Genomic DNA, 25,035 nt, shown 5'->3' on the forward strand with positions numbered 1-25,035 from the left:
TTTCTCTATGTGTGTGTGTTTGTGTGTGTGTGTGTGTGTGTGTGTTTCTCTGTGTGTGTGTTTCTCTGTGTGTGTGTTTCTCTGTGTGTTTCTCTCTCTGTGTGTGTGTGTTTCTCTGTGTGTGTGTTTCTCTATGTGTGTGTGTTTCTCTGTGTGTGTGTGTGTGTTTCTCTATGTGTGTGTGTGTGTGTGTGTTTCTCTATGTGTGTGTGTGTGTGTGTGTGTTTCTCTATGTGTGTGTGTTTCTCTCTCTGTGTGTGTGTTTCTCTCTCTCTATGTGTGTGTGTGTGTGTTTCTCTATGTGTGTGTGTGTGTTTCTCTGTGTGTATGTGTGTGTGTTTCTCTATGTGTGTGTGTTTCTATGTGTGTGTGTGTGTTTCTCTCTCTGTGTGTGTGTTTCTCTCTCTCTGTGTGTGTGTGTGTGTTTTTCTCTCTCTCTCTGTGTGTGTGTGTTTCTCTATGAGTGTGTGTGTGTGTGTTTCTCTCTCTGTGTGTGTGTGTGTGTGTGTTTCTCTATGAGTGTGTGTTTCTCTATGTGTGTGTGTGTGTGTTTCTCTATGTGTGTGTGTTTCTCTCTCTGTGTGTGTGTTTCTCTCTCTGTGTGTGTGTGTGTGTGTTTCTCTCTCTCTCTGTGTGTGTGTGTTTCTCTATGAGTGTGTGTGTGTGTTTCTCTGTGTGTGTGTGTGTGTGTGTGTGTTCCTCTCTATATATACAGTGTATCACAAAAGTGAGTACACCCCTCACATTTCTGCAAATATTTCATTATATCTTTTCATGGGACAACACTATAGACATGAAACTTGGATATAACTTAGAGTAGTCAGTGTACAGCTTGTATAGCAGTGTAGATTTACTGTCTTCTGAAAATAACTCAACACACAGCCATTAATGTCTAAATAGCTGCAACATAAGTGAGTACACCCCACAGTGAACATGTCCAAATTGTGCCCAAAGTGTCAATATTTTGTGTGACCACCATTATTATCCAGCACTGCCTTAACCCTCCTGGGCATGGAATTCACCAGAGCTGCACAGGTTGCTACTGGAATCCTCTTCCACTCCTCCATGATGACATCACGGAGCTGGTGGATGTTAGACACCTTGAACTCCTCCACCTTCCACTTGAGGATGCGCCACAGGTGCTCAATTGGGTTTAGTCCATCACCTTTACCTTCAGCTTCCTCAGCAAGGCAGTTGTCATCTTGGAGGTTGTGTTTGGGGTCGTTATCCTGTTGGAAAACTGCTATGAGGCCCAGTTTCCGAAGGGAAGGGATCATGCTCTGTTTCAGAATGTCACAGTACATGTTGGAATTCATGTTTCCCTCAATGAACTGCAGCTCCCCAGTGCCAGCAACACTCATGCAGCCCAAGACCATGATGCTACCACCACCATGCTTGACTGTAGGCAAGATACAGTTGTCTTGGTACTTCTCACCAGGGCGCCGCCACACATGCTGGACACCATCTGAGCCAAACAAGTTTATCTTGGTCTCGTCAGACCACAGGGCATTCCAGTAATCCATGTTCTTGGACTGCTTGTCTTCAGCAAACTGTTTGTGGGCTTTCTTGTGCGTCAGCTTCCTTCTGGGATGACGACCATGCAGACCGAGTTGATGCAGTGTGCGGCGTATGGTCTGAGCACTGACAGGCTGACCTCCCACGTCTTCAACCTCTGCAGCAATGCTGGCAGCACTCATGTGTCTATTTTTTAAAGCCAACCTCTGGATATGACGCCGAACACGTGTACTCAACTTCTTTGGTCGACCCTGGCGAAGCCTGTTCCGAGTGGAACCTGTCCTGGAAAACCGCTGTATGACCTTGGCCACCATGCTGTAGCTCAGTTTCAGGGTGTTAGCAATCTTCTTATAGCCCAGGCCATCTTTGTGGAGAGCAACAATTCTATTTCTCACATCCTCAGAGAGTTCTTTGCCATGAGGTGCCATGTTGAATATCCAGTGGCCAGTATGAGAGAATTGTACCCAAAACACCAAATTTAACAGCCCTGCTCCCCATTTACACCTGGGACCTTGACACATGACACCAGGGAGGGACAACGACACATTTGGGCACAATTTGGACATGTTCACTGTGGGGTGTACTCACTTATGTTGCCAGCTATTTAGACATTAATGGCTGTGTGTTGAGTTGTTTTCAGAAGACAGTAAATCTACACTGCTATACAAGCTGTACACTGACTACTCTAAGTTATATCCAAGTTTCATGTCTATAGTGTTGTCCCATGAAAAGATATAATGAAATATTTGCAGAAATGTGAGGGGTGTACTCACTTTTGTGATACACTGTATATATGTGTGTGTGTGTGTGATTCTCTGTGTATGTGTATCTCTCTCTTTTTATGTGAGTGTGTGTGTGTTTGTGTGTGGCGTGGGTGTACACTGTCACCATGACGATGAGATAAGCGCAGTTTATCCCCACCCCCTCAGTCCGCTCAGCTGATAAGATATAACAGGAATCATGTGTGTGTGTGTTAATCAGCTTTGTGTTTGTGCAGATGCTACAGCGTGAGCATTTAATGTAATCTCACTCTCACCCTTGTGTGTGTGTGTGTGTGTGTGTGTGTGTGCACGCGCCTGTGGGCTTTTTTGCCTTCCAAATGACCCGTGGTTCTGAACACTGTTGCTCTCTGTATAACAGAGTTGGGCAAAACATGATGATCTGTGGAAATATAAATATTTTTGGGATGGTTGTAATTTATAATTCGTAATCGTAACGTGACGATGATTTCCCGCCCTGTTTGGCTTCAGGTGAAGGCGGTCCACGCACACAGCAGAGAGATGAGCGGAGAGAGTCCGGAGGTGACCACCCCCCCTCCTCCCGGCGCCGGACAGAGGGAGAGATATTTCGACCGGGTGGATGAAAACGACCCGGAGTACCAGCGCGCCCGGAACATGCCGCCCGAGCTGCGGCAGGATTTTAACATGATGGAGCAGAAGAAGAGAGTCACACACATCCTGCAGAGTCCTGTAAGTACCGAGTCTACACCCTCACCCCAGTCCCAAAAGTGCTGCCCTGCACATCTAACAGTCTGTCAGTATCAAGCCGGTCAGTCGGTGTGTCAGTATGAAGACGGTCAATCAGTGTGTCAGTATGAAGGTGGTTGGTGTGTCAGTATGAAGCCGGTCATTAGTATCAAGCTGGTTGGTGTGTCAGTACTAAGCCGGTCAGTGTGTCAATATGAAGCCGGTCAGTATAAATATGAAGCTGGTCAGTTTGTTTCAGTATGAAGCCGGTCAGTCTCAGTATGAAGCCGGTCAGTCAGTGTGTGTCAGTATGAAGCCGGTCAGTCAGTGTGTGTCAGTATGAAGCCGGTCATTCAGTGTGTGTCAGTATGAAGCCGGTCAGTCAGTGTGTGTCAGTATGAAGCCGGTCAGTCAGTGTGTGTCAGTATGAAGCCGGTCATTCAGTGTGTGTCAGTATGAAGCCGGTCAGTCAGTGTGTGTCAGTATGAAGCCGGTCATTCAGTGTGTGTCAGTATGAAGCCGGTCAGTCAGTGTGTGTCAGTATGAAGCCGGTCATTCAGTGTGTGTCAGTATGAAGCCGGTCAGTCAGTGTGTGTCAGTATGAAGCCGGTCAGTCAGTGTGTGTCAGTATGAAGCCGGTCATTCAGTGTGTGTCAGTATGAAGCCGGTCAGTCAGTGTGTGTCAGTATGAAGCCGGTCATTCAGTGTGTGTCAGTATGAAGCCGGTCATTCAGTGTGTGTCAGTATGAAGCCGGTCAGTCAGTGTGTGTCAGTATGAAGCCGGTCATTCAGTGTGTGTCAGTATGAAGCCGGTCAGTCAGTGTGTGTCAGTATGAAGCCGGTCATTCAGTGTGTGTCAGTATGAAGCCGGTCAGTCAGTGTGTGTCAGTATGAAACCAGTTTGTGTGTCAGTATGAAGCTGGTCAGTATAAATATGAAGCTGGTCAGTGTCAGTATGAAGCCGGTCAGTCAGTGTGTGTCAGTATGAAGCCGGTCATTCAGTGTGTGTCAGTATGAAGCCGGTCAGTGTCAGTATGAAGCCGGTCAGTCAGTGTGTGTCATTATGAAGCCGGTTAGTGTCAGTATGAAGCCGGCCAGTCAGTGTGTGTCAGTATGAAGCCGGTCAGTCAGTGTGTGTCAGTATGAAGCCGGTCAGTCAGTGTGTGTCAGTATGAAGCCGGTCAGTGTCAGTATGAAGCTGGCCAGTCAGTGTGTGTCAGTATGAAGACGGTCAGTCAGTGTGTGTCAGTATGAAACCAGTTTGTGTGTCAGTATGAAGCCGGTCATTAGTATCAAGCTGGTTGGTGTGTCAGTACTAAGCCGGTCAGTGTGTCAATATGAAGCCGGTCAGTATAAATATGAAGCTGGTCAGTGTGTTTCAGTATGAAGCCGGTCAGTGTCAGTATGAAGCCGGTCAGTCAGTGTGTGTCAGTATGAAGCCGGTCAGTCAGTGTGTGTCAGTATGAAGCCGGTCAGTCAGTGTGTGTCAGTATGAAGCCGGTCAGTGTCAGTATGAAGACGGTCAGTGTGAGCTGTATGCAAAAGTTTGTACACCTCTGGTCTGATTTTTGGTTCCCTTGATTTTATGAAAGTAAGCGTCCACTCTTCCACGTGTTCCGAATATTAAGTCACAGAAACATGAATCTGTTTCTTGCAGAAATCATTGATATGTGGAGTTTTGAGGCTGTGTGTACTTTCTGATTTAAAGTGTGTGTGTGTGTGTGTGTGTGTGTGTGTGTGTGTGTGTGTGTGTGTGTGTGTGTGTGTTGATGAGGTAATGTTATTGTACCACCTGTAACTGATCTTGTCTGGATCTGGTTCAGGTCTGGGCTTGTGAACTTGTGGTTTGGCACCGCAGAGCAGATTGTGATTGTACCGTCACTGTTAAAGTTTCCCATAATCATAAATCACACACACACACACACACACACACACACACACACACACACACACACACACATCCAGCTTTGATCCTGTTCATGAGATTCCGTCAATCCGGTAAAATCACTGTACTTTCTGACAAGCACTTCACGTTCAGGCGTCTGCTGTTCTGAGGTTGTGTTTCCTCCTGGCTGAGCTGTTGTTGCTCTTAGAAGTTTCTAAAACACAGTAACAGACTCCACAAACCATGTCTCCATGGGGCTCATTCATGAGGAGACAGGAGAAAAGCCTTCCCCAAACTGTTGTCACAACATTGGAAACATTTATTTAATATAATCTGACTTTATATACATGTTCGCAGTGTCCACATACTTTTTGACTGTTTTGTGACGAACAAAATGTTCTTTTCTGAACGTGAGTTATCAGCCTGTAAGATTTTCCACATCATTAATGATCCAGATTTCCACACTGAGACATGGACTGTCACTGTGACCTTGGCCAGTGTGTGTGTGTGTGTGTGTGTGTGTGTGTGTGTGTGTGTCTTTTTATCCTCCCAGCACAATAAACTCAGTCAGAGCTACAATACCAGTTCAGGATGCTCTCGGTAATTCCCAGTACTTTCCATTTCATTCTCGGTTTGAAAGAGAAACACCCTGCGGGCTTCAATCTGATTGGTTGGTGCCGACTTGTTTACATTACGTTCGATTAGCTAATACAAGACGACTTGAGCAACTTTACTGGCTACACACACTTACTGGCACACGGCGGGCTGTTAGACTTCCTGTGCTGACTCCAGAACAGCTGGAGGTCCATCTAACAGGACAGACTGTAGAAAAGTCACAGGAGAAATGAGAGACGTGCTGCTAATGTGAGACACGTAAACCAAAAACCCATGAATGTGAGAGTGTAATGTGTGGTAATTATTACCCATCATTACTGTACTGTAGTATTGTTACACTGCACTGATTCTAACTGAGCTTCAGTGCTTCAATCAAGCTTCTCCTGTTATAAAAGGTTTATGATGGTAGAAACCAAACAAAACATCTCACTGAGCGTGAGAGCAAAATACAACCGCCTCGTATACAGGGCTGGTTTCTAAAAGAGCCGGTTAGTGGTAGTGATAATAATGGTTTAAACGGCCTGAGGCTAACTGTGTTAGCTTAGTAAGCTAAAACCGAGGTGACGTAATCGCAGTAATCTCTGTCTAAGTAGAGCGTCTAAATAATCTGCCTCATGAGTCTTATTAGAATCCTCTCTACTTTGGGTATCAGTATTGGTAGGGGAAAAACATTGGTGCATCTCGATATAAATAATTCACTTGTTTTGTATTGTTTTGGCTTTATTAAACATTTATAATTGTTTACTTGACTTGATAAACTAGACCTAAACTAGAAACTAAAATAATAAAGTAAATCATGACCATGACTGGCTGTAAAAACAGCCGGAGGTTTCTGCTGCGTTTGGCTGAACCATGCGACCCCCCCCGCAGTGATATCCCAGCATGCATCTCTCATTTCTCCAATTGTTGAGGCCGTCGGTTTGGTTCCTGTAGCAACAGCGAGTGTGAGAGTGCAGTTCTGAATCCTGCTTTGTTCTCCGTTAGCTGATGTCTGGGACTGACCGGTTCTGAATCAGTGCAGTCCTGATCCTGAGTGGTCAGCCTGAATCAGCAGGACACAGGATGACCTCCTACACCGCGAGCGTCTCGTTAATGCTAACGACCAACAGATATTCTCCAGAATTCAGTCTAACTTTGGTGGAGACGGTGCTCACAGGTGCTGCATTACAAAGAAACATCCGGAAGGGCAAAATGAACAGATTTAAGCAAGATCAGCAGATATTAGAACCAGACGGAGACAAACAGCCTGAAATATCTGCACTGTGGGTAGAGCTGGTAAAAAAAAAGTCGTAAAAAATACAGCAAGCTTTTACGTTAAGCAGCTCTTAAGCATCTCTGGACTCCAGTTTCTCTAATGCGATAGTTTATTTATTTATTTATGTATCAGGAGTGCATGTACTGAGGTGATGTTTTTCACTTTGGTTCCATTCGTGACAGGACAGGCAGATACAAGTGATTCATGATTCATCAGTTCTAAGTTCAAACCGTCACGCCCAAACCGGCTCCCACACAGACACGCGGAGAACATGCAAACTACACACAGCAAGGACCCGGATCACTTCGCCTGGGAGTCGAACCCAGGACCTTCTCTTAGAATTAACAAATAAGAGATTCTTTGTTTATTGCGTTTTACAAAACGTCCCAACTTTTTTTGGAAATTGGCTTTGTGTTGAAGCAATTTGTACTACCACTATTATTACTACTATAACTACTACTACTATTATTATTATTACTACTATAACTTATTTTGGTATTATTACTAATACTACTACCACTATTACTACCATGATCAATACTACAACTACCACTATTACTAATACTACTACTGTTACGAATACTATTACTACTACTACTACTACCACTATTACTAATACTACTACTGTTACAAATACTATTACTACTACTACTACTACCACTATTACTAATACTACTACTGTTACGAATACTATTACTACTACTACTACTACCACTATTACTAATACTACTACTGTTACGAATACTATTACTACTACTACTACTACCACTATTACTACTACTACCACTATTACTACTACTACTACCACTATTACTAATACTACTACTGTTACGAATACTATTACTACTACTACTACTACCACTATTACTACTACTACTACTGTTACGAATACTATTACTACTACTACTACTACCACTATTACTAATACTACTACTGTTACGAATACTATTACTACTACTACTACTACCACTATTACTAATACTACTACTGTTACGAATACTATTACTACTACTACCACTATTACTAATACTACTGCTGTTACGAATACTATTACTACTACTACTACTACCACTATTACTAATACTACTACTACCACTATTACTAATACTACTACTGTTATGAATACTATTACTACTACTACTACTACCACTATTACTAATACTACTACTGTTACGAATACTATTACTACTACTGTTACGAATACTATTACTACTACTACTACCACTATTACTAATACTACTACTGTTACGAATACTATTACTACTACTACTACTACTACTACTACTACTACCACTATTACTAATACTACTACTGTTACGAATACTATTACTACTACTACTACTACCACTATTACTAATACTACTACTGTTACGAATACTATTACTACTACTACTACTACCACTATTACTACCATGATCAGTACTACTACTACCACTACAGAGTGTAAAACACAAGGCTGAAGTATGAAGTTTATAATCTTGTATGTTTGGGTTGTTGTGGAATGTTTCTTTTTTCCTGATTCGCTGTGATGTGGCAGTAAAATATGTCGTGTTGTCTCCTCGACACTTCAAACGCTCTACAGGTACCAACAGTGTTTACACAGACACTGTAATGATCAGGTGTTTGTGCTGATGATTACAGTAGCATGTCGGGATAATGAACGTCTCTCTGATCTGTGTTTGGACAGTGTGTAGTGATCCAGCACAAAAATGACTGTCTGTCCAAATAAAGAAAATAAGTCATATACATCTCTCTCTCTCTCTCTCTCTCTCTCTCTCTCTCTCTCTCAGTCGTTCAAGGACGAGTTAGAAGGCCTGATCCAGGAACAGATGAACAAGGGCCAGAACCCGACAGGACTCCTCGCCCTGCGCCAGATCGCCGACTTCTTCATGGCCAGCTCCGTCGGAGGCTGTCCCACGTCCCCCATCAGTGAGTAACCATGACAACGGTGGTTTGCTTACTGAGGATGCTCTGGTACTGTAATCCTGGACCCATAATGATACATAGATTATGAAGAGTCTGAGCGCTCCACTACTACTCCACGCTACAAGGGTCACGTATTCCTAATTCCCCTGTACTAATTCCTCCGGTCAGTAGTAGATTCGTACTGAGAGTCTCAGCGTGTATGAAGGTCCGTGCTCATATTCTTAAGGCGCGGCCCTATTGAAGTAGCAGGGAGGTTCATTTAAATCAGTGATTAAGACACACTTGTTTAAAACTGCTTTTAACCTGTGATTTTGTGTTGTATCTTTTCCAAAGTGTATTTAAGCTATTATTAATAATAAATGTATTGTTATTATTATTATTCTGTGAATGAAGTCTGATGTTGTGATCGTTTCTCTCTAGGTTTGGGAATGGTGTCTCCTATAAACGACCTGTTTCATGTGGATTCGGCCTCCATGGTGAAGGGAGAGAAACAGGCTCGCTGTAAACTGGCCGCTCTGTACCGACTCGTCGATCTCTTCAGCTGGGCTCACTTCTCCAACTCCTATATCACTGTAAGATTCCATACCTGCAGAATACCTGTTTCTGTCTGTCTGTCTATCTATCTATCTATCTATCTATCTATCTATCTATCTATCTATCTAACTCTCTATCTATCTATCTATCTATCTATCTATCTATCTAACTCTCTATCTATCTATCTATCTATCTATCTATCTATCTATCTATCTATCTAACTCTCTATCTATCTATCTATCTATCTATCTATCTATCTATCTATCTATCTATCTATCTATCTATCTATCTAACTCTCTATCTATCTATCTATCTATCTATCTATCTATCTATCTATCTATCTATCTATCTATCTATCTAACTCTCTATCTATCTATCTATCTATCTATCTATCTATCTATCTATCTAACTCTCTATCTATCTATCTATCTATCTATCTATCTATCTATCTATCTAACTCTCTATCTATCTATCTATCTATCTATCTATCTATCTATCTATCTATCTATCTATCTATCTATCTATCTAACTCTCTATCTATCTATCTATCTATCTATCTATCTATCTATCTATCTATCTATCTATCTAACTCTCTATCTATCTATCTATCTATCTATCTAACTCTCTATCTATCTATCTATCTATCTATCTATCTATCTATCTATCTATCTATCTATCTATCTATCTATCTATCTATCTATCTATCTATCTATCTGTGTGTTTATCTATCTATCTATGTAATGCCTGTGGTCAAGTGTCCACATACTTTTGGCCATATACATTATTTACATTCAGCCCGTATGTTTGTATGAATCGTGTTCCTGGTCGCTGTATCATACTGAGACGCTTCTGGGAAACAAATAACCAAAAGTTTTGTTAAGCTAACAGGATATAAAACAGCTGTTTGGACTAAACTGTGTGTGTGTGTGTGTGTGTGTGTAGGTTCGTGTCAGTAAGGAACAGGATCATATTCTCATCATCCCCAGCGGACTCTCCTTTGCCGAGGCTACAGCTTCTAATCTGGTACGTGCACACACACACACACACACACTGAGGGAAAGCACACAGTTCTGTACTCCCACAATGCACCAGGTTGACGCAGATCCACGCTCATTGCTAACACGCATGAAATCAAACGCACAGCCGTGCAAAGTTTCGTTTAGGATTAAGTAACACTATGATGTCATGAAGTGTAGAATGCCAGTGCCTGATGTGTCCATGTCGAACAACACGGTTGCTGTTTTTATTGGACTTGACTCTCTGACCCCGGTGTTTCGCTCACATGGTTCTGGTCTGGTGAACGGTGTAATAAACGGTGTGATGAACGGTGTGATACGGCGGCAGCTGTTGCTGTGTTGGTGAATTCCTGCTGGTTAAACGTTCATGCTGGAATGCACCGAGAGCGTTTTGTATGAACACTGGTATCAGTGTGAGTCTGAATCACTGTGTGTGTTCTAAATGAAGGTTCATTATTCAGGAATACTCGAGCAGTGTTCGTTTCTCAGACTAGATCCCATAGTTCTTCATCAAGGGTGGAGAAGTCAGTAGTCCATGTGAGTTCAGGTTCAGGTTCAGGTTCAGGGTTTATACAGACTCTCCTGGTCAGCAATCCTGCTCTGCTCTGAATTGACCTTGTTGTTGTTCTTCTTTTTATATTTTACTGAATGCCCAAGTCTGTGGACACCTAAATGTTAGCTTGATGGAAATCCCATTCACCGTGGGAATAAATGTGGACTTGGCTTTAGCAGCGTGCTCTTATCTAGCAAGGTGTATTTTTTGGAGTACGTCTATGGGAATATGTGCTTATTTACTCAAAATAGCATGTCTAAAGGCAGCATTGCAATAGCCCAAGCACAAATTAAGCTTTATTTAAATATTTATATGCTTTGTTATGTTTGTCATGGACAAATATGACTATTTAGATCTTGATCTCAACTTCATTCACATTTGGGATGAATTAGAACTGTCCACCGTCAGTACCTGACCTCACTCAAGCTCTTGAGGTTGTTTAAAAATGAGGACTTGCAAAAAAATCTAGCGGGCAAGTACTTTTGATCTGTATTTAGTTTAACATGGTAATAAACACGCTATAGGCTGAAGGCTGCTCAGCACGATGCAGCAATGGTGCTGTTTTTTGTTCCGTCGTTCTCTGCACATAGGTGTGTGTGTATATGTCACGTGGTGTGTGTGTATATTAATGAACCCAGTCCAGCCAAGTAGAATGCAAGGCGCTTACGCTCGCTTCTATTGAAGTTCCTCAGAGCGCCGTCACACCGGATCCACTGGAGGAAATTATCAGAATGATCAGAGACGATCGGCCCAGACCTCCTGCCACGAACACAGGAACTGCTCGGCCACGCCAGAACAAATCAGACCGTTAGTGATTAAATTAGCTACCAGGCTTCCTCTCTTTATTAGAGGACCTGTGGAGGTCAGCGTGGGGTCAGGATTATTTATCCTGACTCACAAACAGCACAGCGGATCTCGGGAGCAGAGCCGAGTGGAAGAGTTGGCAGCAGGTTCAGATGATTAGATGATTGGTTTGTTGGGGCTGGAAAGTTCTGTGTCATGGTTTTATCTAACTGCATGACCTGCTGATTCCTGTTTAGTGAGGAGTAAACCCAGACCTGTTTCCAGAGGATTAAGCTGGCAGAGAGAGACATCTTAATGTGTCTCTTAAACTCTTTTATACTCTGTTCTGGAAATCTGAGAGTTGATGGTATTGCAGGATCGCTGCTTTTACAGTGCAGATGCACCAGTCATGGACTTTTATTGATGATTTTAATTTCTAAACAAAATGATATCATAATAATAATTAATTTGTGGTGAATTAATATGATGTTGTTTAGATTATTAAAAAAACATTATTAATTGTGCTTAATAATACAAAGCTTCATTTTCATATTCATATTTATAAGGACACACTCAGAAAGCATTGATTTACATTTAAAGTAAATGTCATGTGACTCTTTCCTTGTTTCTGTCTCTGTTACTCGCTGTTTCTCACTGTCTCTCTGTCTTCCCTTGTTTCTGTCTCACTCTCCTTGTTTTTGTCTCTGTCTGTCTCTCCATCTGTCTGTTACTCTCTGTAACTGTTTTATTCTGTTAATCTCTGCCTATCTGTTACTCTGTCTGTTACTGTCTGTCTGTTACTCTCTGTGTTACTGTCTATTTGTTACTGTCTGTCTGTTACTCTCTGTCTTATTCTCTGTTACTTTCTGTCTGTAACTGTCTGTCTGTTACTCTGTGTCTATTTGTTACTGTCTGTCTGTTACTCTCTGCCTTATTCTCTAGTATTCTCTGTCTATCTTACTCTCTGTCTGTCTTTGTTACTGTCTGTCTGTTACTGTCTGTCTGTTACTCTCTATTTGTTACTGTCTGTTATTCTCTGTGTTACTCTGTCTTTTGTTACTGTCTGTCTGTTGCTCTCTGCCTTATTCTCTAGTACTCTCTGTCTATCTGTTGCTCTGTTACTCTGTGTTACTCTGTCTGTCTTTGTTACTGTCTGTCTGTTACTCTCTATTTGTTACTGTCTGTCTGTTATTCTGTGTGTTTCTCTGTCTATTTGTTACTGTCTGTCTGTTATTCTCTGTGTCTATCTTGTTACTGTATGTCTGTTACTCTCTGTTACTGTTTGTCTGTCTTACTTTCCACCTGTTATTTTCCGTCTGTTACTCTCTGTCTGTTACTGTCTGTGTGTTACTCTCTATCTGTTACTCTTTATCTTATTACTCTATTACTCTGTTACTGTCTGTCTGTCCTTCTCTATCCGTCATACTGTTTATCTGTTTTTCACGGTTTACGGTCTCTCACTTGTGTTATCGAAGTTTTGATGAAAAAATTAACAGAAGGTAAAATAAGAATAATAAAATCCTCACTACTCCAACAGCAGTACTCTTATTATCATTATTACTTCAACCTCTACCGCCATCATTAATAATACGTTTGTAATAAATACATTAATAAATAATTAATACTCGTCTCTCTCTCTCTCTCTCTCTGTCTCTCTCTCTCTCTCTCTCTGTGCAGGTGAAGGTGAACATTTTGGGAGACGTGGTGGATCAGGGCTCCACCAACCTGCAGGTCGACCAGTCCGGCTTCAGCCCCCACGCTGCCATCTACTCCATGAGACCGGACGTCCGCTGCGTCGTTCACCTGCGCTCTCCCGCCGCCGCAGCCGTGAGTACCGCCCCGCTGATTCCAGACTTTCGCCTCAGTGCATCATGGGAAACGTCGTCCTGATCTGTCCTGCGTGTGTACAGGTATCATCCATGAAGTGTGGCCTGCTCCCCATCTCTCAGGAGGCTTTGGTCCTCGGGGACATCGCCTACTACAGCTACAACGGCTGTCTGGACGAGAAGGAGGAGAGAGCCGAGCTTCAGAAAGCACTCGGACCCACGGCCAAGGTAACAAATAATACTTCTCATATCTCTACGTTGTGGAAAATGTACATACAGCTGAAAACAGCATTCGTTCGTCTGAACCACTAGCATTTCAGTCCTAAAATAGAAGCTTCTAGAACATGGGTGTCGCTGTCCACAGTCCAGTGAGTTTTACATCACTATAGATATAGATGCTGCCCCTGAAGGCACCCAGAAGGCGCAGCGGGATAATCCACTCGCACACCCGCGCCGATATTCTGAGCTCCCGGGTTCTAGCACAGTTGTGCCCTGTACAAAACTGGCTTCCTGTCTGCTGGGTAGGAAAGACCGGATTAAGACGGTGGGGTTACCGGTGCCGTGTAAGGACCTTGGTACAGAAAAGTGGAGGAGCGCAGAGATCGGGGCGTGGAGAGTAAGAAGGGATTGGTGGACTGCGCACACGTCGGAGGGAGTGTGAGTGTGTGTCGGGTGAATGTAGGTCAGTATGGTCCAGGTTTCCAATCCCCAGTGGTGCTATGAGCCTGTCGGGCGTCTGCATACCGACACGATGGCTATGTCTGAGGGGGGAATGGCTAAGGCCCAGCAATTGCTTGCTGTACTGTCTAGGACGTGTTAATGAATTTCGGTGTCCATCACAAGGATTAAAGAGGTGAGTGTGACGTTATGAATTGATTTTTTTTTTTTACTAACCACCCCAACTCTGCCTGCAGGTGCTGGTCCTGAGGAACCACGGCGTGGTGTCATTAGGAGAAACCATAGAAGAAGCTTTTCACTACATCTATACGGCCCAGTACGCCTGTGAGATCCAGGTTAGACACACCTCACCCACCCCTGCAGTCCTGCATGTGCTGAAGCTTTCTGTAATCATCTGGTCTTCTGGATTTACTCTGCAATCTTTCCTCCATCAGTCAAGTACAGCTGGACCGAGTGTGTGTGTGTGTGTTTGTGTGTGTGTGTGTGTGTGCACTGCAGAAGGGTGTGCTCACTGCAGAAGAATGCATCGTGCCCTGGTGTTGTGCTAATGTGTTATTGGGGGATTTAGGGGAATTTTGCTCTCAGTTCCGAACAAACAAACTAGAAGTGGAAACCCAAAACCCCTGAACACGCCCGGGCCATCATGTGTTTCATTTTCACCCTCGATAGATCAGTGTGGGACGTCACTGAAGTTACATGCAGCAAGTGATTAAAATGTACACTACGTGGTATATATCAAAAGTATTTGGACACCTGACCATAAGCTTGTTGGAAACCCAGTATTAAAATAGAGATAACAAGACTTTAAAGTATCAAATAAAACTTTATTGATCCCCTTGGGGAAATTAACTTGTTACAGCAGTAAGAGCTGTTAGACAAATATTGCACACATAGTCACATAGTGTGTAGTTATTAACACTAAAGGATTCCCTTTAAAAACAAGTACTTTATACATGCACTTTATCATATTATATATACAGTATGTGAAGTGTATGGGAATTTGTGCTCTGAGGTCAGGGCTCTGCACAGGCCACTGGAGAGCTCGCTTTGCTAGAACAGGGAAGGGCCTTCCCCAAACTGTTGCTGCAAAGTTTAAAGCATATCATTTCCTTTATTTATATAATTATGGTCCTACAGCAAGAAGGTCCTGGGTTCGCTCCCCAGGTGGGGCGGTCCGGTCCGGGTCCTTCCTGCGTGGAGTCGGCACGTTCTCCCCGTGTCCGCGTGGGTTTTTTTTCCGGGAGCTCCGGTTTCCTCCAACAGTCCAAAGACGTGCAAGTGAGGTGAATTGGAGACACTGAATTGTCCATGACTGTGTTCGATATAACCTGGTGAACTGATGAATCTATACTGATGTGTAATGAGTAACTATCGTTCCTGTCATGAATGTAACCAAAGAGTGTAAAACGTGACATTAAAATCCTAATAAACAAACAAACAAACACCTGTTAGCAATTGATGTAACTGAAACACCTGAATTCAGTAATTAGAAGCGGTGTCCTAATACTTTTGTCCATGTAGTGTGTTGCAATCTGTCGGCGCTAATAAATGATTCAATGATTTTGGTTGTATTGGTGACCTCTGCTGGTCGAGATGCGGTATTGCACCTTCAACACGCGTGAAAAGACGGTCAGTGATGGATTTATACTCACTACTGAGTTCTTTTGTTGTCGGGGGAACAACTGTTGTAGTGACTGCCTTCCCTCCCTCAGACACAGTGTTTATTTTATCAATAAGGTGTAAATTGTGGTACCTATGTAGTGCCCAGAATCAGACTATAGGAGACCAGTTGAGTTTCATCTCACTGCTTTTCCTGCTGCATTAAACCACAGAGAAGGTGGAAATGACAGAACGATACCCTGTTTACTCTATTTTAATATTGTGAAAAGGAGTTTCTACCCATAAACACACCAGCGACTCGCATCAGTGTGATTTTACCTCTAATCCTGAACTCTGTGGGTGTCTTCGACAGTACTGATGAAGACTAGCTCTGTTCTGATGCTTTATACAGAGGTGTTGTGTTACATAACGTACATGTTGTGTGTGTGTGTGTAGGTGAATGCCTTCTCATGTGCTGGAGGACTGGAGAACCTGATCGTACTGGACACTGAGAAGTTTAAGAGCCGGACGCGGGGCGTGGCCGACGTCGGGGTCAGCATGGGCTCTCAGAACAAGTGGAAAGTGGGAGAGCTGGAGTTCGAGTCCCTCATGAGGATGCTGGATAACATGGTGTGTGTGTTCGAGTGACTGACTGACCGATTCTGCACATGTCTGCGGAGAACATACAAAACTCGTGGGCTACATTGCCATGTTACCTCATATGCTGGTTGCTTAGAAATACCTTTAACCGTCCACATTTATCTCCTCCTCAGGGTTACAGGACAGGCTACACTTACCGCCACCCGGTGGTGCGGGACAAGCCCAGGTACAAGAGCGACGTTGAGATCCCGGCGACGGTGACGGCGTTCACGCTGGACGACGTGGGCGACGCCCCCAGCCTGCACCACCGCCTCCTGCAGCAGAGGCAGCAGAGGGAGAAAACACGCTGGCTCAACTCGCCCAACTGCTACACCAAGATCAACGTGGCCGACGGGGCGGGGCTCGAGGAGAACGGCCGGGTCAGAACCATGGTGAGTGTGTGTGTGTATGTGTACTCGGTCAGTGTGTGTGTGTGTGTGTGTGTGTGTGTGTGTGTGTGTGTGTGTGTGTGTGTGTGTGTGGTGCTCAGTCAGTGTGTGTGTGTATGTGTACTCGGTCAGTGTGTGTGTGTGTGTGTGTGTGGTGCTCAGTCAGTGTGTGTGTGTGGAGTTCTTGGTCACTGTGTGTGTGTGTGGTGCTCAGGTCATTGTGTGTGTGTGTGGTGCTCGGTCTGTGTGTTGGTGGGGGGCTCGGGTCAGTGTGTGTGTGTGTGTGTGGTGCTCGATCAGTGTGTGTGCTCGGTCAGTGTGTGTGTGTGTGGTGCTCGGTCAGTGTGTGTGTGTGTGTGTGTGGTGCTCGGTCAGTGTGTGTGTGTGTGTGTGTGTGGTGCTCGGTCAGTTTGTGTGTGTATGGTGCTCGGTCAGTGTGTGTGTGTGTGTGTGTGTGGTGCTCGGTCAGTGTGTGTGTGTGTGTGTGTGTGTGGTGCTCGGTCAGTTTGTGTGTGTATGGTGCTCGGTCAGTGTGTGTGTGTGTGTGTGGTGCTCGGTCAGTGTGTGTGTGTGTGTGTGGTGCTCGGTCAGTGTGTGTGTATGGTGCTCGGTCAGTGTGTGTGTATGTGTGTGTGTGTGGTGCTCGGTCAGTTTGTGTGTGTATGGTGCTCGGTCAGTGTGTGTGTGTGTGTGGTGCTCGGTCAGTGTGTGTGTGTGTGTGTGGTGCTCGGTCAGTGTGTGTGTGTGTGGTGCTCGGTCAGTGTGTGTGTATGTGTGTGTGTGTGTGTGTGGTGCTCGGTCAGTTTGTGTGTGTATGGTGCTCGGTCAGTGTGTGTGTGTGTGTGTGTGTGTGTGGTGCTCGGTCAGTGTGTGTGTGTGGTGCTCGGTCAGTTTGTGTGTGTATGGTGCTCGGTCAGTGTGTGTGTGTGGTGCTCGGTCAGTTTGTGTGTGTATGGTGCTCGGTCAGTGTGTGTGTGTGTGTGTGTGTGTGTGGTGCTCGGTCAGTGTGTGTGTGTATGGTGCTCGGTCAGTGTGTGTGTGTGTGTGTGTGTGTGTGTGTGTGTGTGTGTGTGTGTGTGTGGTGCTCGGTCAGTGTGTGTGTGTGTGGTGCTCGGTCAGTGTGTGTGTGTGTGTGTGTGTGTGTGTGTGGTGCTCGGGTCAGTGTGTGTGTGTGTCAGATCAGGTGTCTGTGGTAGTTCAGTAATTAAGGTACTGGTCTAGTAATCAAAAGGTTGCCAGTTCAAGCCCCATTGTTGCCACTATTGGGCCCCTGAGCAAGGCCCTTAATCTGTAATTGCTCGATTTATATTCAGTCAAATTTGTAAGTCGCTTTGGCTAGTGAACCACACTAGTGGTTCTTTTCTGCCCTCTAGTGGACGGTGTAAGTAATGCAGCTCTGATCGCTGTGTGACACATTTTTTCCATTCACTCATCACTGCTGTTGTTTTTTCTATCAGCGAGTGTTTGTTTACCTCCAGCTTTAAGAATTTATAATCTGCAGTCAGATCAGCATGTCGTACAGTTTAGGGAAGGACGAGTGTACGTTACTGATGCGTATCGTCCTCGGTAACAAACGATTCTGTCTCTCTCTCCGTGTCTCAGTGGATGAAATCAGAAGATGGCAGCACGAGCAGCGGCACACCCATCCGCATCGAGGATCCCAACCAGTTCGTTCCTCTCAACACCAATCCCAGTGAGGTGCTCCAGAAGAGGAACAAGGTACGTCTGTCCGGGAGCCCCGTCTCCTCACCGCCTCTCTGGTTTAAGAACAAACATCAGACTGTAAGATGCATCAGATGCATTTATATCTTATAAGCCCCCCCATGTGATACCTGCAGAAAACCTGTTTCTATTACAACAGTATAACACATACTGACTAAAATCTACTGAATACTCACAGGAACGAGCCAAATGAAAACAATCCTTAATTCCTTCAAACAACTGGTATGAAAGAGCGCATTTAAAGATGCGGATGATGGACTGACATGAGAATTATCTTCCTTTCCTGATGTGAATATAACCATGATGTAAGCACGACATAAAACAACTAACTAAATAAATAAATAACTGCATATTTTCCCTTGAATTTCAGATCCGGGAGCAGAACCGTTTCGACATGATGTCCGCCGGCCCTCAGTCTCACTTACTGGCTGGAATTGTGGTGGAGAAACCGCCGGTAAGTATTACATTACCCAGATATTGTTCAAGGTATCGTTCAGGATTTAAATCATGTAAACAGCTCTGATTTAAAACAATGACAATCTCTAGCAATACCAAAGACTCTATTTCTTATAAAAGAGCACATATAAGAACAGCACTTGACAAGAATTAATAATTAAATAAATAAATAAATATAATAAACTCTAATTACAAACTGTGAATGTAGTAGTACAGAGCGGCGAGGCTTCATGTTCTGTCTCAAAGACCAAAATACTCGTCCGTATTTTGATTTGGAGTTTTTTTTAAACTCAGTTACCCGAGTCGTGTTTTTTAGCTGCTTTACTTCCACATCTTGGACGTTTTGACTAAGCGATTGCGAACTGAATTGCCGTAGGACCGCTAGGACGCCTCATAGTGCAGATTAACGTGCAAACGTGAGGCGCTTGTACGCTGCACGAATGAAAAACGTTAAACTGCGCATTACAAAGTAAAACTGCTCGTTTCACGATCTGTGGTGCGATTTTCTTGCCGGTTAATTAGGTAGAGCTTATCTATAGATTATTATCTATGTGATTATTTCCATGTTTGTGTACACAGCCGTATATGGGAGGAGACGACGAGCAGCTCGAGCCGTTACCCCCCAACCCGTTCGACGAACTTTCTCAGAAGGAAAATCGCCAGAATCAAGGGGATCGCCACCAGCTGGGCACTGATGGTAACACACGCTCATGATCTCGTAACACGACTGCTTACACAGCGATAACGTACCTGTGCGATGGCATACCCGACAGCCTCCATTCTCCTAAACAGAGAGAGAGAGAGAGAGAGAGAGAGAGAGAGAGTGTCTGGGGAAAGTCAGTGTAAAGTTTGGCTGCGATTTTAAAATCGATGCTTATTCAAACACTCTCAGACTACGCTATACAGGTCAAGATGTTTAAAAATAGGCTCACCATTTGATTCAGTTCTCCTGGAGGTGTTTAGATGCATCGTTATGCTTTATAATGAACCAGTGAGGAACATCAAGGTCTAACGTGGGTCAGGAGTCACACACACTTTACTGTCCATGCTGATCGTAATAGCTATAATCTTAAACACACAAAACTCAACACACAGCTCCACAGATGAGCCAGTCTAGTGTGTGTGTGTGTGTGTGTGTGTGTCGCATTTATTCATGTGGAACACTAAACACTTCCTGTTAGGTTCTAATAGATCGTACTGCATGAACCCGTGTGCCTGGAACGTCGGATCCTGAACATAAATGCTTGTTTTGTGTTTTTACTACTGAATGAAAATTGCTGCACGTCTCTAACCCAGACCGATAACATTAACACGGATGTTAATTCAGTCTTGATCCTGATTCCTCACAAGCTGCACGTGTCTCTCTAACCTGTCTCGCCTCTAACCGTCTCTCTTTGTATTCACTAATGCTGCACTCACTCCTGTAGAAGAAGATCAGGAACAGCTAACGTCTGATGATGCTTCCACCCTCTCACCGTCCGCCTCTCAATCACAGTCCCCACTCCACACTCCCGCCAAAGAAGGTACACCCACGTTCCTCTCTACGGGAACTCGGCTCGAGGTTGCATGGGGCGGGTGTGCTTGCATTTCAGGGCTGTGGGATAGGACTATGATGTGAATGTTATGGGTTTGATGTGCTGGTTTGTATGGGCTGCGGGAACAGATTGATTGTGGTGAAGTTAACTGCTTAGTGTTTTGTCTAGCTGTTGTTCCTGCTGCCTTCAGGTTTTTCTGCAGTGCAAATGTTTACATTCACATTTAGATGCGTAGTTGCTGTTTGCTTGCTTTACTTAATGTTTGGACCTTACCCCTTCCTGACCCCAGAAATATGCAAGTAGAGAAACGAGTGAGGTTTCACTCCGACTTCTCAGTGTTGGAACCGATATCGGTTAGCAGTAGGTGTGACTGAAATACCTACATTTCAACCATCAGGAGGGGTGCGTACATAATTTTGACACGTAGGGTATATGTAGTTAGCAGTTTATTGTGGCGAAATATTGGCCAACCACCTTGGGATCCGGGGTTTGAATATCTGTAGTGCTATCAGCCGGCCGGGTGTCTAGACCAGTAGTAGGATATTGGGTTCTGGGGGTTAGGGGTTCGAATCCTGTACTAGGCTCACAAATACTTGAGGTACATGGTGTTTATTGAACCTTGCTATTAGGGAGGAAATGCGTCACTGCACCCCAAGTGCAGGTTCAAAACCCAGATAAATCGGAGGCTTGCAGTCGAATGATCATCAGCTGAAAGGAATCATGTGATTCATTGTTTACATTAATATGTTTTAATGCGACTGAATGTTTTTCTCTGTTTATTTAGTGTTGTTTTACACGTGTCTTTGTTTTGTTTACGTTTACTGGTACAAAGTTAAAAGGCCGTGTGTGTGTGTGTGTGAGTGAGTGAATGTGAAGTAGATGTTTATCCTGGAAGTGATTTTAAATGAAAGCTGAACTCAAATCCCTCTTTCCTTTGAAACGTTCCGAGCTCTAGACGCTTCAGGAAAGGAAATTGTGTCACGGAGCGAGCGGTTCATCCAAAACAATCCGCCGAACAATCAGTCTTTGTAGAACGTAATCACGAGAACAAAGAGACGAACCCCCGAGGGAGAGAGTCAGACACAACAACCCGTCCGGCGTCTGAGGGGATATGTTAGTCCACGTACGCACAGTTCTGATGAGCTAACTCAGACTTTACATACTGTGTGTGTACGTTATGAATCCAGCTCTATATACCACGTTACCGTCATTACCATTGAATTCTTATAGAGGTTTACAGCTCATTCAGAAAGTATTCAGACCCTTCGACCCTTCTGCACACTGTGTGCGTCAGGGAGTCGATCATTAGGGAGTCATTTGCAAATGAATCAGGAGTGAATCAATTTAATAAATGACTCCTAACAATGATTTCTCATTTTAAACTGTTTTAAAGTTGTTCTTACCCTGCGTTCGCACTGACAGGCCAAAAGTATTTGGACACCCGACCATGAGCTTTGTTATACATCCTATTTTAACATCCGCTCTTGTGAGAAAGCCTCTTACAGGTCTGTGTGTGGGAATTTGTGCCCGTTCAGTCGAAAAAGAGCATGTTGTTGATGTTTTGGTTCATCCCAGAGTTGCTGAGTGGGACTGGGGTCAGGGCTCGGTGCAGGACGCTGGAGTTTCTTGCTTTGTACACATGGGCACAATGCTGGAACAGGAAAGAGCCTTCCCTAAACTGTTGCTGCAAAGTTGGAAGCATAGCATTTCCTGTATATGATTGATTTATTTCACGTTAGCAGCTATTGTGGCTGGAATTAATTAATTTAAGGAGGCGCACTGACACAAAACGCCGCCGGGTGCTGGGACTAGAACCTAACCAGTACTGGTATATCAATCCCTCTTTCTGTTTCACTCTTCAGAGAACCACAAGAACATTTTCCTGAACGGTAAAGGAACACACGATGAGGATGATGTGGACGATCTGAAGAAGCTGGTGGGGAGTCTGGAGATCACGGGCGAGAAGATCGAGGAGGTCCTGTCCCCCGGCAGCTCGCCCTCCAAATCACCGGGCAAGAAGAAGAAGAAGTTCAGAACGCCGTCCTTCCTCAAGAAGAACAAGAAGAAAGAAAAAGTCGAGGCTTAGACACAGAGCCCACCTTCTGCCCACTTTCTGCCAACCCTCTGCCAGCCCTCTTACAGTCTCTCAGCTCACCCTCAACCTGTCTCTCTGTCCACCCTTCCTGTCTCTCTGCCCACACTTTGCCCGTCTCTCTGCCAATGCTCTGTCTAACCTCTGCCCGTCTTTCTGTCTTTTTCTCTGCCCACCCTTTTTCTGTGTCTTTGTCCACCCTCTCCCCGTCTCTCTGCTCACCCTCTTATGGTCTTTCTGCCCGTCCCTCTGTCCACACCCTCTACCCGTCCCTCTGCCCACCCTCTCTCTGTCCACCCCCTCTTACAATCTTTCTGCCAACTTCTTGCCCATGTCTCTGCCCACACTCTGCCCATTTCTCTCCCAGTCTCCACCCTCTGTGTGTGTGTGTGTGTGTTTAGCATTTTTCTAAGTTCAGAGGTTTTTGCTTTTATCAGAACTTTTAACAGACTGGCACATTTTGGGGATGGTGGGGGGGGGGGGGGGGGGGCGCAGTGTGCTGTTAGGTGAAGTGTCACTATAAATGTGAAGCATAAAACAGGGAGAAATTGAATCCTGGGAAACTGGTTCTTCTTCAGACTGAACCCCAAACCTGTAATCGTCTAAACATCACACGTCATGTTTCCTTTCATTCTCTGTTTATATAGAAGTCGTTTTCATTCGGATTTTTTCTCTTTTTTTTATTTCAACACAACACACTGGACACTTGAAGTGATTTTTATTTTTAACATTTATTAAAAGTAGAAATATTTCCTTCCTTTGTGTTACTAATCGACCCTCAGCGTTCGTTAGATATCGAATGAGCAAACACACAATTCATGCAGATTATTAAAAGGAGGAGGAACGTTTTATTAATGGTTTTTTCAAGTTAAAAACGTTAGTGAGAATGTTATTGGATTTTTTAGAAATGACATTTATGACCACTTTTTTTTTATTGTGTTTATTTGTTCTTTTAATCTCTTCATAAAGCTTCAGAATTTAATGTTTAAACCAGAAAAACAATCACGTTTTAGTGAAGATTTGTAGTTTTGTTTATTTTAGCGTGTTGTATCTTTAGACGTCGACTCATCTCCTGATATTTGTTTGTGTTTTTAGGTGAAGCTTCACAATCTTTGATATTTTACCGTCTTTTGTACGCGTTTCTACACTTTTACAGGATTTAATGTTTAAGCATGTTTATTTTTCCTGCGTCGGATCATTTACTCTCGGTTATATAACTAACTAAAGACGTTTATGTATCTCTAAATGATTAATACTGGATGTGTGATGAGGTAACGATATATTTTTGTGCTGCACTTTTACTGTAGTATATATTATATATAAGATTAAATCATTACTCATGTTGATGTTTAATGGATTCGGAGTGATTACAGAAAGTGGGGTGGGTAACGTGGAATCTCACAGAGGAAGTGAAGCAGGATGACGAGAGATGATCGTTTATCTGGTCGTGCTAAAGGATCTGCGTGGGGAATTTATAAACTCATAGCTTTTCTTCAGTTCTGTGTGCGAAGGAAACGTAAAAGTGCCTCCTGGAATAGATTTCTTTAATAAAAATATAGATTATAGATTTGAACCAGACAAAGGTTGTTTAGCTAGCTGCCTGCTGACGTGTCCTTTAGCGATAGTCGAATCAGCCACGTACAAAATTATAATAAACGAGAACAAACGTTCATACAAATGTGAGTTCTAACCATCAAGAAGGGAATTTAAAAGTTCTATAGGGTGAATTTCATACCAGATTTAGCAGGCAAAATAAATAAATAAAATCAATGGCGCCCAGGTGGCGTAGCGGGATATACAGTCAGAGGGAGGGTGAGGCAGGCGAATATACCCTCCTCAGACATGACCGGAGTCTCCAGCAGCGGAAGACTAATTGACTACGCTGAATTGGGGGAAAAAAGGGTAAAAAAATGCATAAAAAATTAAAATTTCTCTTAATTTTAGAAACAAAATTCAAATTCCTCTTAATTTACAGGCATAATGTGTAGAAATTGGTATAAATTCCTACAAGTGGAATTGTTAGAGCCCATAAAGATTAAAACATGGTAAACAGTAAAATCTGTATAAGTTGTTATTTTTATAGTTTAAATTCTTATTAGAGTAAAAATTAATGAAAATTATTAAAGCTTCTTTTCATCTACTAGCAGTGAAAATTCTGGAAAGTTGTACTAACAAGAATGAAATTCTAATTTGAGATCATAAAGAGCTACAATCACTAAATCTGCCCCCTATTAATATTTTAATATTATTATTATATTAATATTAACTTAGATAACATGCAACTGTTGGAATTTCTGTTTTTCCTAAAACGTGAAATTAGAGGAAGAATTTTGATGGGTTTACGTTCAGAAGTTCTGAGTGATGAAGCAGATTTCTCTACAGTGAGTTATGAGCTCTGTGCTCGTGTTTCAGATTGGTATGTTCTCTCTCAGATCTACAGTTCTAATCTTTGTACCTGTTGGGTTGTTTCTCTCTTACTTGAGTTTTGTACAATTCCAAAACACAATTTCATCTCTCCGCTTTAAAGCGTATTTGCTGATCACACACAGTG

At 43.5% G+C, this 25,035-nt stretch overlaps 1 protein-coding gene across 5 annotated transcripts in view; it reads left to right on the top strand.

The window, feature by feature from the left end:
* Window positions 1-22,952, top strand: part of add3a (adducin 3 (gamma) a) — a 222,836-nt gene extending 199,884 nt beyond the window's left edge. For 4 of the 5 annotated variants that reach the window (XM_062989803.1, XM_062989804.1, XM_062989800.1 and 1 more), the window contains 14 exons: window positions 2,766-2,984; window positions 8,527-8,665; window positions 9,083-9,234; window positions 10,139-10,219; window positions 13,226-13,375; window positions 13,459-13,602; window positions 14,289-14,387; window positions 16,108-16,281; window positions 16,425-16,682; window positions 18,282-18,398; window positions 18,772-18,855; window positions 19,437-19,554; window positions 20,285-20,380; window positions 22,255-22,952. In XM_062989803.1, coding sequence (XP_062845873.1) covers window positions 2,796-2,984; window positions 8,527-8,665; window positions 9,083-9,234; window positions 10,139-10,219; window positions 13,226-13,375; window positions 13,459-13,602; window positions 14,289-14,387; window positions 16,108-16,281; window positions 16,425-16,682; window positions 18,282-18,398; window positions 18,772-18,855; window positions 19,437-19,554; window positions 20,285-20,380; window positions 22,255-22,478 — 2,025 coding nt within the window. In that variant the 5' untranslated portion in view covers window positions 2,766-2,795 and the 3' untranslated portion in view covers window positions 22,479-22,952. The remainder of the gene's footprint in view (window positions 1-2,765; window positions 2,985-8,526; window positions 8,666-9,082; window positions 9,235-10,138; window positions 10,220-13,225; window positions 13,376-13,458; window positions 13,603-14,288; window positions 14,388-16,107; window positions 16,282-16,424; window positions 16,683-18,281; window positions 18,399-18,771; window positions 18,856-19,436; window positions 19,555-20,284; window positions 20,381-22,254) is intronic. The other variant, XM_062989801.1, reaches the window with a different exon arrangement.
* The last annotated feature ends 2,083 nt before the right edge of the window (window positions 22,953-25,035 follow it).

This window comes from Trichomycterus rosablanca, chromosome 27, assembly GCF_030014385.1.
Source record: "Trichomycterus rosablanca isolate fTriRos1 chromosome 27, fTriRos1.hap1, whole genome shotgun sequence".
NCBI classification, from domain to species: Eukaryota; Metazoa; Chordata; class Actinopteri; order Siluriformes; family Trichomycteridae; genus Trichomycterus; species Trichomycterus rosablanca.